Consider the following 14,538-nt stretch of genomic DNA (forward strand, 5'->3'; position numbering starts at 1 on the left):
TGTTTCACCCCAAGATACTTTGGTCTTTAAGAGGCAATTTTGTTGCATTTCAAGAGGCATAAGTGTTTATACATACATAGGGCTATATACAGTATGTAGCCCTATGTGGGCTCGGTTTTTATGAGACAAGTTGTAGGTTTTAATGCCACCATTTTGAATATTAACTTTTGTTTGTTTTTAGAGACAGTGGAAATGCAAATAAAACCAACAACAGTATCAATTAAATAATAGATTAATATAAATCCACAGCACGGTATGAATACAGCAATACCAAACATACATACTTTTGATATTCTTAGATTATAGAAACATGTTTGATGGGAAAATTTATCATGTGTCACCCCATTTCCAGAGCCATATCTTTCCTATTTTTTTTTTTTAATTTTTATTGATGTAGCCATATGAGGGTTGGATTTTTGGGGAATAAACTGTACCACCAGTTTGAGGTACATACTATTTAATGTATAAGGGAATCCAACATCTAGTAGAGGATACACTAGACAGCCCTGAATCACTGCTATGATGAGGAGACTTCTAGTGTCTGTAAAACTTAATATAGAAACCTCCTTACTGGATTCCCTTTCACATGTATCTGAATACTGCTGCCTGGCATTTCTGTGCACCCTTAGGGGGCATTCACACAGAGTAAAGCCGGGCGTGTATCACAGCCGTACACGCGGGCGTTACGGCAGACTGCCGAACACTTCCCATTCACTTCAATGGGAGCGCTCGTATACCCCCTTAGACTGAAACAAACGTGATGCGGATGCTTTCTGGACTTTACATATAATTTATTGGCCATCTTTTATAGGGGTTGTGAGAAACTGGCAGGCAGGGTACTGGAAACTCACTATATATCCCTCAGGTTTCTGGAGTAGGCTTCAGCTTCATGTGTGACTCCTTGGCTCATTACTAGGCCAGAAAAGGCTGCAGATTCTGCATTCCAATGCAGATCCTTGGCGTGAAAGGAGGTGTATGGGTCTGTCCTGTAACCCTGAGTTCGGTTTTGTTTTGTATGTGTGGCTGGAAGTAAGTAATAGTTAGGTTAACCTTACTGTTGAGCTAGTGGCTCAGACGAGCAGGTTTTTATTTTGTTTTTGCCTGAAGTTAAGGCTGTATTTTATTTTGCTCATTTTGTGCCTGAAGTCAAGGCTTATTTATTTTCTTGGGTTTTTTTTCCTAAATAAACCGTTTGCATATTTTGTGTCTGCGTCTTTGACTGTTTGGGCCTGCACCACTGCTTCTACCAAGCTACATTCACAACAGGGTGATGATAAAAAAAAACAAAAAAAATAAAAAACAGAAAATCTGCTACAATTTTAATATCATATGCTGTGAAGGATATAGAGCTTTACAACTGTGCAGTACCATTTATTCTTATTTTATGGGGACTGGGGAGGAGACTTTATCTGCAAAGTTGTACTACTAGAGAAATTATTGCAAAATGCTATTGTGTAGCTTTGACATATACAGATGCAAACATGGGGTCTTCAGTAGACCAGTAGACCATTGGGTCTTCAGTGGGGTTTATGGTAACCCATCAGCACCCTGCAATGCACAAGATGAATGGGTTTATAAGGGATAAACTTAGTTCTCTCATATCCTGCCGTTTGTGTCAGAAGGACAACCTTGTGTTATAGCTGTACTCCTGTCTGAGATTTAGTACACAGTACCCATGCATCTTGTTTATCTATGTCTTCTTTACGGCTTATTATTCATATTATCATCATAATATTTTAAGCTTTGCTTTTAAATATGTCTCTGTGCAACTTTTATTGCTAGTTCCAGTTTTGGATCATGTTGGGTAGATCTTTCTCTGGTGCTACTGTAGCTCTTGTAGTGTTTTTTTTTTTTTTTTTTTTTGGGGGGGGGGGGATCTACAATTCCAATCTTTGGGATCAATAAATTGTAATTGGGTTCCTGTAAGACTTATGCTTGGTAATAAAATAACAATAAAATCAAATTGTTAACAATACATCGATTGTGTCCACCAATGAAGCCAGCATTATACAATTGAGTCAGTTCTGTCCAATTCACAAAAAAAGGAAAAAAATATTTTGCATTTCTACTAATAATAAAAAGATGTTTATGACACAATGTAAACTAGAAAGATACTTTACTCTATATCGGTAGACTATAAATGTCTATGACTAAGGTCACACAACCTCCATTTTCAGATTGACTGATATGACTATATGATAGCACAGATACAAGTGGTCGCTGCTATATGGGATTGTACCTTGTGTGTACAGTGAAGTGTCCTAACATACTGCAAATGTTTCTATTGCTGACTTTTGTACCTTCTTCTGCTCTTTTCTTTTGGACTACTTTTTCAATTGTTTGAGAGAATAAAAACATAACTTTTTTTCCAGTCTCTTTCTATCAGTACGCCTGGGGTGTAGTTTCCAAGCACAAGAACTACTTCTAAAATACATTGTGGAAAAACCTTTACTATTATTATGTAAACCGCTTCTAAACTATTTACCACAAAAATGTTACTAAATTGAAAATAAATAGCTCTTGGGTACTTAAAGGATTCAGCCAAGTTTACAATAAAAGCACATCAAGATGAGAATACTAAAAGCAATGTTTCTTTCCCCTGCTGACTTTTTAGACAGTCATTGTTGGTAAATGCAAATACAGCATTTTGTATGGGGTAGAGGTGCTTCACGTGTAAATGTTAGGCCATATCAATTGTAACTGCATATAACTTTTTGGGTATAAGGTAGACTACTGAAGCGTAATACAGGTCATTAGAGAGCATGAAGCTGCTGTACTTTATAGGTCTTAAGAGAAGGGGCCATTATGACTAATAAGCAAGTATGACTTCCAGAGGCCTGGACAAGAAGATCACGATGTTCGTGCTGCATTTTATACTGTCAGAAGGTCAGAGTTGCACCAGCTTATTGTTCATGAGAGGGGCCCAAATCCCCTCTACCACATATGAAGATCTCAGTGTTAATAAATGGCACAAAGGGGGGTCTGATACAATAGTTTTTTTAACTGGAGCCAAGGAAATTCTGCCTTTGTTCTGCTTTTAAGTAAAATAAAATAAAGCAAGTCTTTGGATTAGCATCCTCTCTGCCATATTCACAGTACACTTGTATCAGCAGAATAAAACATAAAGCATATTTATACAAGGTGGAAGATCAGTCGGCATGACTCTACAAGTATCATCTGACATATGAATGCTGAATTTCAAGTGGTGCTCAGTGCAAGGTATCTGAATAACAGTCAACAGGAAAGAAGTGGCAGCACTCAACAGATGATTTTCACTGCACAATATCTAGCAATGGCAGGCATCAATGTGTTGGAACGTAAGCAAGTAAAGGCAATGGCTGTTTAGCTTTATGCTTCCTTACACCTCCAGGAAGCTTGAAGTAGGCCTTAGGAAATGTGTAGCCATGCGAAACAACCATTGCCTTAGTCGATCCTTGTTCCAACCTGTTGTTTGTTGTCTGCCTTGGCTAAATAAAATGCATTGTAAATCATCAGGTGAGTCTTTTGCTTTACTTTACTAAGCTTACAATCTCTACAGCACCAAGTGCACTGAACAACGTCACATTATACGCTGAACTTTCTGGATATATATTGGATGCTACCATTGCCAACCATATTAGCTCAAAACAAGGTTCTGCCCCTTCTCATTCTGTGGTCTCCTTGGCAGTCAAGCACAAGGAGTTACCTGATACCATATACATATCCTGAACAGTTGTTTTTTTTTTATTAATTCAAACGTTTATTTGATTTTTCATAAACATTTTTAAAAGAACAAAACAGACAGTGAATGTCACTGCAAAGCAACAAGAATGCCAGAAAAGATACATACAGTACATATAAGCAACAGTTTGGGTAACACCCAAGAAAAATGTACACCTCATAATTCAGATAGTCTGCGTGTTATAACCGGAGGAAGTAATACTTAACACCATCCATATCATATGCGTATATACTACATCTGAGTAACCAACATACTCTCAAGAGTAGACGTGAAAGAGAGTAGAAGGAAAGAGAGAGAAAAAAAAGAGTGTAGGAGAAGAAGTAGGAAGACTAGGAGAGGAGAATGAGGTAAGTAGAAAGAGAGGGGAGAAGGAGAAGGGGAGGGAAGGGGGCAAGTTGAGTTAAGTCAAGTCAACCAACACAAAGGCAGTCCTAGTGCTTATGAAGAATCCAGGGGGGTCATCCCGAACAGTTTTTGGACTATCCTTTGAATTACATTATTGACAGGTCTACAATTTTTTTTTAAACTTTACAAAACCATATAAGACTACGGAAATATTTTACTAAAAGGGAAACTGGTCCCATCATGTGCAAGATCAAGTTATTACCTTCCCATATTTGCCCCTCCTTAATCTTTCTATTGCAAAAGTCACAATTTGCATATGACTTTTTCTGATTTCAGACATTTAGAACTTCACTTTAATCTATTTAGTCATGGTGGGCAGGTAGCAACTCCAGGTCAGAGTCTCTGTTAGTGACTCCATCTCGGAGACCATCGAAAATAACCGGCCTCTTGCTAATCGCACTTCTTGAGCAATACTGATATCTCCCTCCCTAGCAAGGAAATAGCAAGACTAGGCTGATGCTGCCCCCCACCAAATGTGACTATTTAGCTTAATTTACATGATGTTTTATGCCTTTAAACATTTATGCATTCCCTTTACTTCAACAGAAAGATACAAGAGGAACAACAATGGATCCTGAATAATTCAATATTTTAGGGACTAGTCTTACTTACTTTATTTCCACTGACATTCCAGATAAGCTTTACTCTATAACCCAGCAGAGCTCCATTTGCGACACTTAGAGGAGGCTGCGTCCATGTCACTTTCAAAGAGTGTGAGCCATTTATTACAACTGTGATGTTTTGAGGAGTAGTGACTGGAGCTAAAACATAATTAGAATAATTCCATTAATAATTACAACAGATAATACACATGTTATTTTTCTTGCACTAAATGCTATAAACATGCTTAATTCAGCAGCCTGCATGTAACATTTCTGCCTGTTGAGGTCACTGCGCCACCCTCTGCTCGCATGCGGCGGTGCAGGAGTTGTGTGCAGTTTAGTTCCTTGCTTAGAGTTTTCGGTTGCACTGTGTGAACACAGCTCTAGTTCTTTAATTGAATTTGCACCGCACCCGTCTTCTGCCTTTGTTTGCCTCTGTCCACGAAGTAGTTAAATTTGGTCTTGCCCTGTGATTGACAGCCTGTCTTCCTGTCAGGTCCAGGGCGGGATCATCCTCCCCTATTTAGTCTTGGCTCACATTCACACTGGTGCCTCTTATTGCCTCGTGCTTGCTGGCTTTCTCTTGCTGGCTAGCTGACCTCCCTTTGTTGTTGTTAGTCTTGTCTGTGTTTTGCGTGTTACATATATAGGAAGGGATCGTCTCCAAGTTGCTGCCTATTACATAGGATAGGGTCTGGCAAGAGGAAGGGACAGTGGGGGCTTCATCCTAGGGCTCACTATCTCCTGTGCCCCTTCCTCCAGGGTTCTCCAGCAGCTACTGGGGAACTGTCATCTAAGCAATTCCCTAACACTGCATTCTGAACATCTAAGTCTTGTCTGAACTAAGCAAGTATTGATGAAACAAAAAATGAATCTTTAAGTTTCCCAATTTCACCTTATTTTCCATCTATAATGATTCATTGAAATTGCATCTCTTTTCTCATTTTTTTAGAGCCACACAATGTCATGTGTGTTTACAATCTAACAAAATTTTGTCTTTCAAAATTGTTTTCATTTTTTTTTTCAGCCGTTAGGTTGTTATTCCATTGTAAATCTATTTAATACTTTCAATATTACTTGTACTATATCCCATGCCTCTCTTAAGTATTAGAAGATCTAAAGCTGTCCAAAGTGCTGATCAATGAAAAACACGATTATCAGCACTCATTTACATTGGCCTAATTATACAGGCAGATGACAATTGAATGGGGGAGGAACAATCTCTACTGGCCCTTTAACGCCAATTTTGACAAAAATATTTTGACAAAATTCTGGTGCATTTTAAGGTATGTTCCCTTTTTCATTAAGGAACACTCTGATTTCTAGACATAATCTAGATACAAGTAGAACTTCTGTTTATATCATGACAATAAAACAAGAATAACTGCACTCACCTCCTTCTGTTGTTTTAGCCACAATCCAGGAACTTGGCAAGGACCAGCCTACTTCATTCATGCAGGAAACACTGATGTTGTGTAGGGTAAATGGATTGAGATGACTAACAGTATATGTGTAAGGAGGTACGGATGTATTATAGTGTACTCCAGAGCTGGCATTCTTTGTTACTTCTTTCACCTGTAACGATACAATGTTTTACATTACGTTTTTTACTTAGCGCAACATTTCATTATCACACAAGCTATAGTTATTGATATGAGAGGTGAACATTGGCTGTGAAAGTGTGCGAGGGAAGACCCCTATGCTACAAAGAAGCAGCTAAGTGTAAAACTGCTCCAGGGGTATATAGACAAGTGTCTAAACAATGGTTCAGCATACTCCATATGGGGCTCCAAAGCAAACTGATGGTCACTGCACTTATGTTAACAAATATTCTTCAGAGAAAAAAGCTTCAATTTGCCTGACCATATTGGATATGGACCACCTCTGATTGACAAAGGGTTGTCTTCTCTGACAAGTCACATTTTCTGCTTGATGTTGGCATGTCACGATAGAAACAGAGAACAAACACCCTGCGGCCATTGCTGAAAGACCACAAGTTGGTGGTGGCAGTGTCATGGAATTCTCTTGGTCCATTCACCCATGTTGAAAGCACTCTGAATCTATCCTTGCAGATCACGTATACCCATACATGCTGTTTGTCTTTGATAGGCAGATGCCATCTTCCAGCCAGACAGTGTGACATGTCACATGACTAGAACTGTCTAACACTGTTTTGAAGAGTATGAACAAGGATTCCAAGCACCTCTCAAGCCCACTAATTCCTCAGACTTGAACCTAGCTGAGCATCTGTAAGACCATCTTGATTGTTGTTTTTGCACTGTGTATCCTTCCCCATGCACCCTCCAAGAAATGTCGGATGCCCTGCTGTTCGCATGGCTCCACATGCCAGAGACAACCTACTAGCACCTCACAGATTAACAATACAATAGCAATACAACAGAACATTCATGATATACAGTGCTCCCTTGCTTACAATATGCACTTGTTATGGAATGATAACCGTACCTTGAAATCATTGTAATTAAATATTTGTGAATCATACAGCAATTGGAGCTATGGTGTGCCAATCCAAGTGTCTGAAGGACACACACAATTACACCAGATATTATTACATAAGCAAAAGCACTGATGCCCAATATTAAAACATAACATTTATTTATTCCTATATAAAATATACCTTGATCCCTTATAAAATATCCTTGTGTAAGGACAACAGATAGTCAAGCTTTCAGACTCAGCACATGAGTATTATTCTTTCCTTACCATGTAGCAAAGCCCGACCGTCTATCAGATGTAATAAATAGAAACGGTCTTACCAGGTCTAGTCGCCGGCAGGAGTACTGTGGACAAAGGGTTAATTCAGGAATCCTCCCTATATATAGTCTCACAATGACCCTCAATTCCCCGTAACTCCCGCCCTGACAAGGGCAGTCCACAGCTGTCCCTTACAGTTGCCTGGTATAATATAGTATATATCCCTACGCGTTTCCTGGCACCGTATTGCGCCAATCATCAGGGGATTTTCAAAAACACTAAAGTATCCAAGTGCTATGCCTGCCCACAGTGGTGAGACTAGACTAACTTAGCTAGACAGTGCTAACTAGCATGACTACCAATGATGACTATGATAGCCAAGTCTGATAGTCTGAAAGCTTGACTATCTGTTGTCCTTACACAAGGATATTTTATAAGGGATCAAGGTATATTTTATATAGGAATAAATAAATGTTATGTTTTAATATTGGGCATCAGTGCTTTTAAATATTTGTGAACTATTCATTTGTATCAAGCCCCCAACATTGGTTACAAATCAATTTAGTTACAAAAAAAATATCATGAAAATTAACGTACATATACATACAGGTCAGAATGATATGATATTAAGTTAATATTGAAGTATAAGTATCATAAGTATACTTTATTGCATGTTTTAATCCTTTAGTTTAAAAGCACAATGCACTAATATGGAGCTTCTACCGCTATTTAGACTACACTTGGATGCATGCCTCTTGGATTTATTACTTTGTCTAATTTTTTCCTTGGTATTTTTAACTTTCCATTGTTGGAAAATAGAACAAAATGTCATGACCTGCAGTATAATCCAAACAATATTTTTAGTAAAGCATTGGACATAATGAAGCGCCTCTTTAAGTAACAATATCATTTTGTTCTGAGTTGACTATTGTTCAGATAAAAACATCATAAGATTACATAATGGTAAATTCTGAAAATAATCAGGATTCATGGTGTATCCACACAGTGTGGCATAAAGCAACACTAATATTCATAGAGGCCACGACAGTGGTAAAATTGTGGAATATGAATGTTTTGCACATTGTTTTGCTGCGTATTTTGCCATATCAGCATTTTAATATAAGTAACAAAGACTGCATCATTTATTGTAAAGTTGTAGCAATGACAGTCACAGGTCAGATCTCTATTCTCTTCACTGCAATTGCTTTACCCTTTAATGGACAGCATTTATTGCTATTATTGGTTATGTTTGGACAAATATTACAATCCTCGCTATCCATCTTATTAAACTGTGACTATGCATAATATGGAGAATAATTCTGATATCAGGACTGACTTGATGTGTCCCAGCTCTGAGAATACATAATGTGACACCATAATCACACAAAACAGAGAACACCCATCCTGTTACCAGCAGGGAATACAGGAAACTACTTCATTTATGCAGTTTCCTGAACTACAATAAAGCAAGTGAAAACTATGGTGAAATTTCATTTTCACTTTAGGAATCAAAAATTAACCCATAAGGAATCTTAAATCAGACCAAATCTATCAAATTCCACCTTAAATTTGTGCACCCAATCTATCCAAGTATATGAATCTGAGTGAACAGTCTTCATAGGTGAATCACTTTATTTTCTACTCATTACGCGCCCTATAATAGTTACTAATTTCCTCTTAATGTGTTATTTTTTTCTGACTAATAGGAAGCTGCCTAAATACATTATAGTTTCTTCTAGCACCTGTTCTGAGAAGGTCACACTCCCATGACAAGGATCCAGTATATCTAGAAGAAAGAAATTCTAAAGGAAGTCTGGAAGGTAGAAAAATTATTACAGGGGTTGTCCAACCAAGTCAGAAAGAAATAAGCCCCTAAACTGGAAAAAAAAAGTTAAAGGGGTTGTGGCATTACATGTATTCCTACTCCACAGGACAGTGAATATTGTCATATTGATAAGGTCTGACCACTGGATCACCCTGTAATTTGGAGAATGGGAGACTGAAAGCCCCACTATACCCTCCTTGTGAATGGAGTGGCGATCACAATCCGTCCTTATCCTCTGGAAAGGGAATAAGTGTCTGTAATGGGACAGCCCCTTTAACTCCCCTTTAATAGGCCCGGCAGTTTCAGTGGTTGCAGCTAGACCGTGCTTTATTCTTTATCTACTGATGATGTCCCCATTCTTATTGTTGGTGGGCTTTCCAATAGCTAGATCCCTACTGATCAGATACTGATCACCTATCCTGTTTAAAACTTGGTACAACCCTTTTAACAAAGATGATCAGAATCACTTATTCATTTATAACTTTGAAGGACACTTAAGGATCTGTCATATAATTCCCTGCTATATGTTCAATTAGGGGACATTGCGAAGGAGATCGTGATAAGGACCCTGTCCCTGCATTAAAATCTGTTGTGACACAATCTTACACCCCCCATCTGTGCTCAAAGTGGTACCAGAATCGTGCTTCAGTGACTTAGATAAATCTAAAAATGGTCTCCTAAGACATAACAGTCAGAGTTCATGACAAATCTTGTACTTTTCTGCTGTTTGCAATGATTTACCTGTATGCTGCAGAGGCTGATGGGAGAATACCCATCAAAACCAGAGGTCCAGGAAAGCCTGATGATACTCGATGAACATCTCAAGGCCTTTAAATCAAAAGGAGGAGAAGGAATCCCTATAAGAAATCACATGGAAACAATTACATTCTTGTCAGTGGTTAGAGAAGGAATACTATGGTACAATGGTACTCTAGTGAGTAGTACATTTTATGTGCTTCATGAATGGCAGCAGTAATAGCACCCGCCAGTATACAGTCTACTATGTGCATCTGGCTCTAAGCACTGTATAGTACAGACATCAGATACAGCCCTGAAGAGCTGATCTGCATTGGAACCAGCTGTCTACAACCCACCAATCACATATTTATGGCCATAAGATAAAATTCCTAGAAAACCCATTCAATGTTATAAGCATTGCTTTTAAAGTACAATGTACTGCCTTATATCTACATGAAGGGCATCAGCCTGTGTCTTAAGTCCTTCCTCATACCCTGGTTGAACTTGATAGACTACTGTCTTTTACAACTGTACTAACTATGTAACAGATTGAGAATTGTTGCATTATATCACGTATATCATGTATAGCTGATGCAGCAGTGGAGTCATTTGAGAAATATGTCATTTTATTGCTTGCCCTATACTAATTCTGAATGATAGTTCAGAGCTGTATTCACAATTGTGCAGACATCTTTTAGTATTCTTTGCTAGCCTGATTTACATACACAATTTTGATCTGGTAATGTGCATTCTGGGAAATTGCCACATTAACAACAGGCACCAAATAGTAACCTCTGGGAAAAACTCAATAACTAACCATGATATATAGGAAGTGAAGAAATTGAGCTAATGTGTCTGGATATATAACAAACAGCAGATTATTAAGGCAGCTATGTCATTATAAATAGGCTAGAATAGATTGTAATAGACTATAATACAAGCTACAATACTACACAACTCAGAACTGGTAGAGATAAACAAGGAAATTTACTGTTTTTACAAACTTACTCAACTTTTTATATAAGTTAGAAATTCACCTGATATTTGTCTATACGGTTGACAAAAGACATTTACAGGCAGCCTCAGCTCTTTTTGGAACTTTTGTAAAACTGAATGGAGAGACATGCAGATGTGAGACATGGGTTAGGGGACCTCCATTCTTGAGACAGCTGTAGGTCCCAGAGATGGGATCCTCATCTTTTGGGCTTTTATGGCAAATTCTTTGGATATAGCAATAAACAATAGTGGACAGAAAAACCTACCTATATACAACCTAAAATGCTGTTCAAAAAAATAGGCATGCTACATTATATCTATGTTTTTCCACTTTTAATCACCTCCCTAATTTCAGTTTAGGCTCTATAGCTAAACTGTAAATGACAGCTCTGTCACAGGTTAGCCAAACAGCAAGAACAGAGAAAATGGGAGGTAAACAGCACCTACAAACACGGTCTATGAGGCTGATGTCCCACGTTGAGTAAACATTTGCATTTCGCTACATAGGGCCTTAGTAGCCTTACATATTTTTATATAATTTCATTATTGCTTTTAGACTAGATTCTTTTTTTTTTTTTTTATAAAGTCTTTATTTTTAAATCGACATAGAGGAGGTGAAACAAAACAGGTAAACAACATAGCTAAGGCACAGCAGCCCTAAACAGCAAAACATACAAATAAACACGGCCATATGGACAACAAAAACCTAACACACAAAAGGTAGCCCACAAGGGTAGACATGGCAGGCAGAAACAGGGATAAAAACCGGATTAGGAGAAGGGGAGAAAGGAAAAAGAGATAAAGGAGAAAAGGGAAAGAAGGGATTGAGGGGCAGCTCCGAGCACCGACCAAGCAACCAACTGGCATCAAGGTTCCAACCAGGCCGCAACAGCAGAGGGTACCCTAAAAGAGAAACCATGGGATACTAGAGTCTATACAGATCTCTCGCGCAGATAACTAGGAGAACTCGGGATGGGAATGAAGAAATGCGACAGGAGAAACAGTGAACAACCCAAAGCATCCAAGAAGGCCACACTACACTATCAGGTGGAAGGGCGAAGAAGCCACATACCGGACCCCCAGAACGAAAAGTCAGGGCAGCAGCCAAGATACGAAGCAAGAGATCTAGAGAACGATAGGATGAGGGCCGAGCCTTCCCTAAAATGTGGCAAACAACACTTAGCATAAAACATAACTTTTAATGTCAAATATGGTCAGCTAAAATCTTTCAATGGTATAGCTAGGGCTAAAATTAGAATACATAACTCAATAAGAAAAGTAGGGAACACTATAGAGATATAGCTTTTTTGCAATGTTCCTAGATACTGCAGGGTAGTTCAGCTTAGGGGAGTGATAATCACAACTTAACAGGTGACGGTTAGCACTAAATAGGTGCCTAGATGATGATAATCTCACTGATACTGTAGCTGATAACAATGTTGTATAGAGTAAATACCTTCTTCCCCCCTACTGTTTTGATGCTGTTCACACTGCCCTAAAGCGTCCACTCAATAGCAAAGTTAACCTGACACCTAAACATATAACTAGTGTCCCTGTCCACTTGATAAATATGCCATTCTATAGGGTTCACAGTAGATATGCTGTAAATAATTAATCTCTCTACGCGTTTCGATTACATATTCTCATCAGGAGAGGATAAGGAAAAATAATAAAGAAGATGTTGCAGTAAAAACCGCATTTCCCGGTTCCCTGATAGTGGGAGCCAGTACTCAGTGACACTATCTCAGTGACACTATCTCAGTGACATTTATCAAGTGGACAGGGACACTAGTTATATGTTTAGGTGTCAGGTTAACTTTGCTATTGAGTGGACGCTTTAGGGCAGTGTGAACAGCATCAAAACAGTAGGGGGGAAGAAGGTATTTACTCTATACAACATTGTTATCAGCTACAGTATCAGTGAGATTATCATCATCTAGGCACCTATTTAGTGCTAACCGTCACCTGTTAAGTTGTGATTATCACTCCCCTAAGCTGAACTACCCTGCAGTATCTAGGAACATTGCAAAAAAGCTATATCTCTATAGTGTTCCCTACTTTTCTTATTGAGTTATGTATTCTAATTTTAGCCCTAGCTATACCGTTGAAAGATTTTAGCTGACCATATTTGACATTAAAAGTTATGTTTTATGCTAAGTGTTGTTTGTTATAAGAGAAAGTGTAGCAGTCAGTGCCCATTGAGATTGAGGATTCCCTAAAATGTGGGTCTAGAATAGAAGCTACAAGGAATCACACATCCCATAGTAATAGAGCAAAGGACACTGCACCGGAGAGCTGAGACCATGGTCGTGAAAGCGAGCAAAGGATGCGGGGTCCAAGGACGGCAGCGGAGCAAGGGGGAATGGAGGAAGGGAGGAGAAAAAGGACAAAGAAAGGGTAAGAAAAGAAGGAGGAACAGGACGAACATCGGGGAACTAGACAAACATCAATGGGAGAGGCAAACAAAAAGGAAAAGAGAAGGGGGAACACAAAGCCATGAAGAACAAACAATATCAGTAAACCCGAACCAAGCTAATCTCGGAACAGGTAACAAACCAGGACCGGGCCCAGCTAATCGGCACGGAAAACACCAAACAGTGGGAAAACCCACTAATGCAGGTCTCCGAGGCACACCGCAGTACACACTCGGAGAGCTGCCGAACCCTGCTTTTAGACTAGATTCTATCACTTTTTTGCTGTACAATCAAGGCATAAGTGAATGAGATTCTGGTTAATCCCATCCACATATTGCAGGAAAACAAAACGCTACACAAAAGTTGCGTGTTCAAAAACGCCCGCATTTTTTTTTTAAATTGCAACGTGTCAATTAACCTGCCAAAATGTTCGTGTTTTCCCTATAGGTTTAATAAGGGAGAAGAAAATCCGCAGAGAAAAACTCCACAAAAAAAACGTGGAAAAAAATGCAATGGGTTTCCGCTGCAGTTTTTCCTGCAGCATTTTTATTCTAAGGCTAAGGCCCCACGTTACGGAAACGCAGCTTCTTTTGTTGCAGATTTTGCTCTGGTTTTTTGAGCCAAAGTCTGGAGTGGATTGAAAAGGAATGGAAGATATAAAGGAAGATCTTAGATGTTTGCTTTCTGTTAAATCCACTCCTGACTTTGGCTCAAAAAACTGCAGCAAAATCTGTAACAAAAAAAGCTGCGTTTCTGCAACGTGAGGTCTCAGCCTTAAGGTCAGGGGCCCATGTGGTGTAAACGCCACAGAAGAAAGAGCAGTGTTTTACAGTCACAGCAATACAGTCATTACAATCGCTAAAATCCCATCCCACTTTGCAGGAGAAGTGATTTCCAATTAATTTTTCCGATTTACGAAACCGATACGTTTCTGCCATGGGTTTTCACGAAGTGCTTTTTTGCGTGGGTCCTAAGCCTTAGCTGCATTTCATTGCAATTCTTTTAATATGTCTCTCTCTTCATTTCAGTTAGTAAATCAATCTATATTTTATGGACTGTACTGTATGGACATGTGAAATGCACTTAGAAAACTAGCTAGGTCTGTAAGCAGGTGTATACACT

General features: G+C 38.8%; 1 protein-coding gene across 1 annotated transcript in view; it reads right to left on the reverse strand.

Annotated features, from left to right (window-relative positions):
- Window positions 1-14,538, reverse strand: part of MERTK (MER proto-oncogene, tyrosine kinase) — a 70,572-nt gene that overhangs the window by 38,375 nt on the left and 17,659 nt on the right. Inside the window, exons 6-8 of the mRNA XM_075267688.1 lie at window positions 10,010-10,125; window positions 6,123-6,303; window positions 4,739-4,887 (exon numbers count right to left, since the gene is read on the reverse strand). Of these exons, the coding sequence (XP_075123789.1) occupies window positions 4,739-4,887; window positions 6,123-6,303; window positions 10,010-10,125 (446 nt within the window). The remainder of the gene's footprint in view (window positions 1-4,738; window positions 4,888-6,122; window positions 6,304-10,009; window positions 10,126-14,538) is intronic.

The sequence above is a fragment of the Leptodactylus fuscus genome, chromosome 3, assembly GCF_031893055.1.
Source record: "Leptodactylus fuscus isolate aLepFus1 chromosome 3, aLepFus1.hap2, whole genome shotgun sequence".
NCBI classification, from domain to species: Eukaryota; Metazoa; Chordata; class Amphibia; order Anura; family Leptodactylidae; genus Leptodactylus; species Leptodactylus fuscus.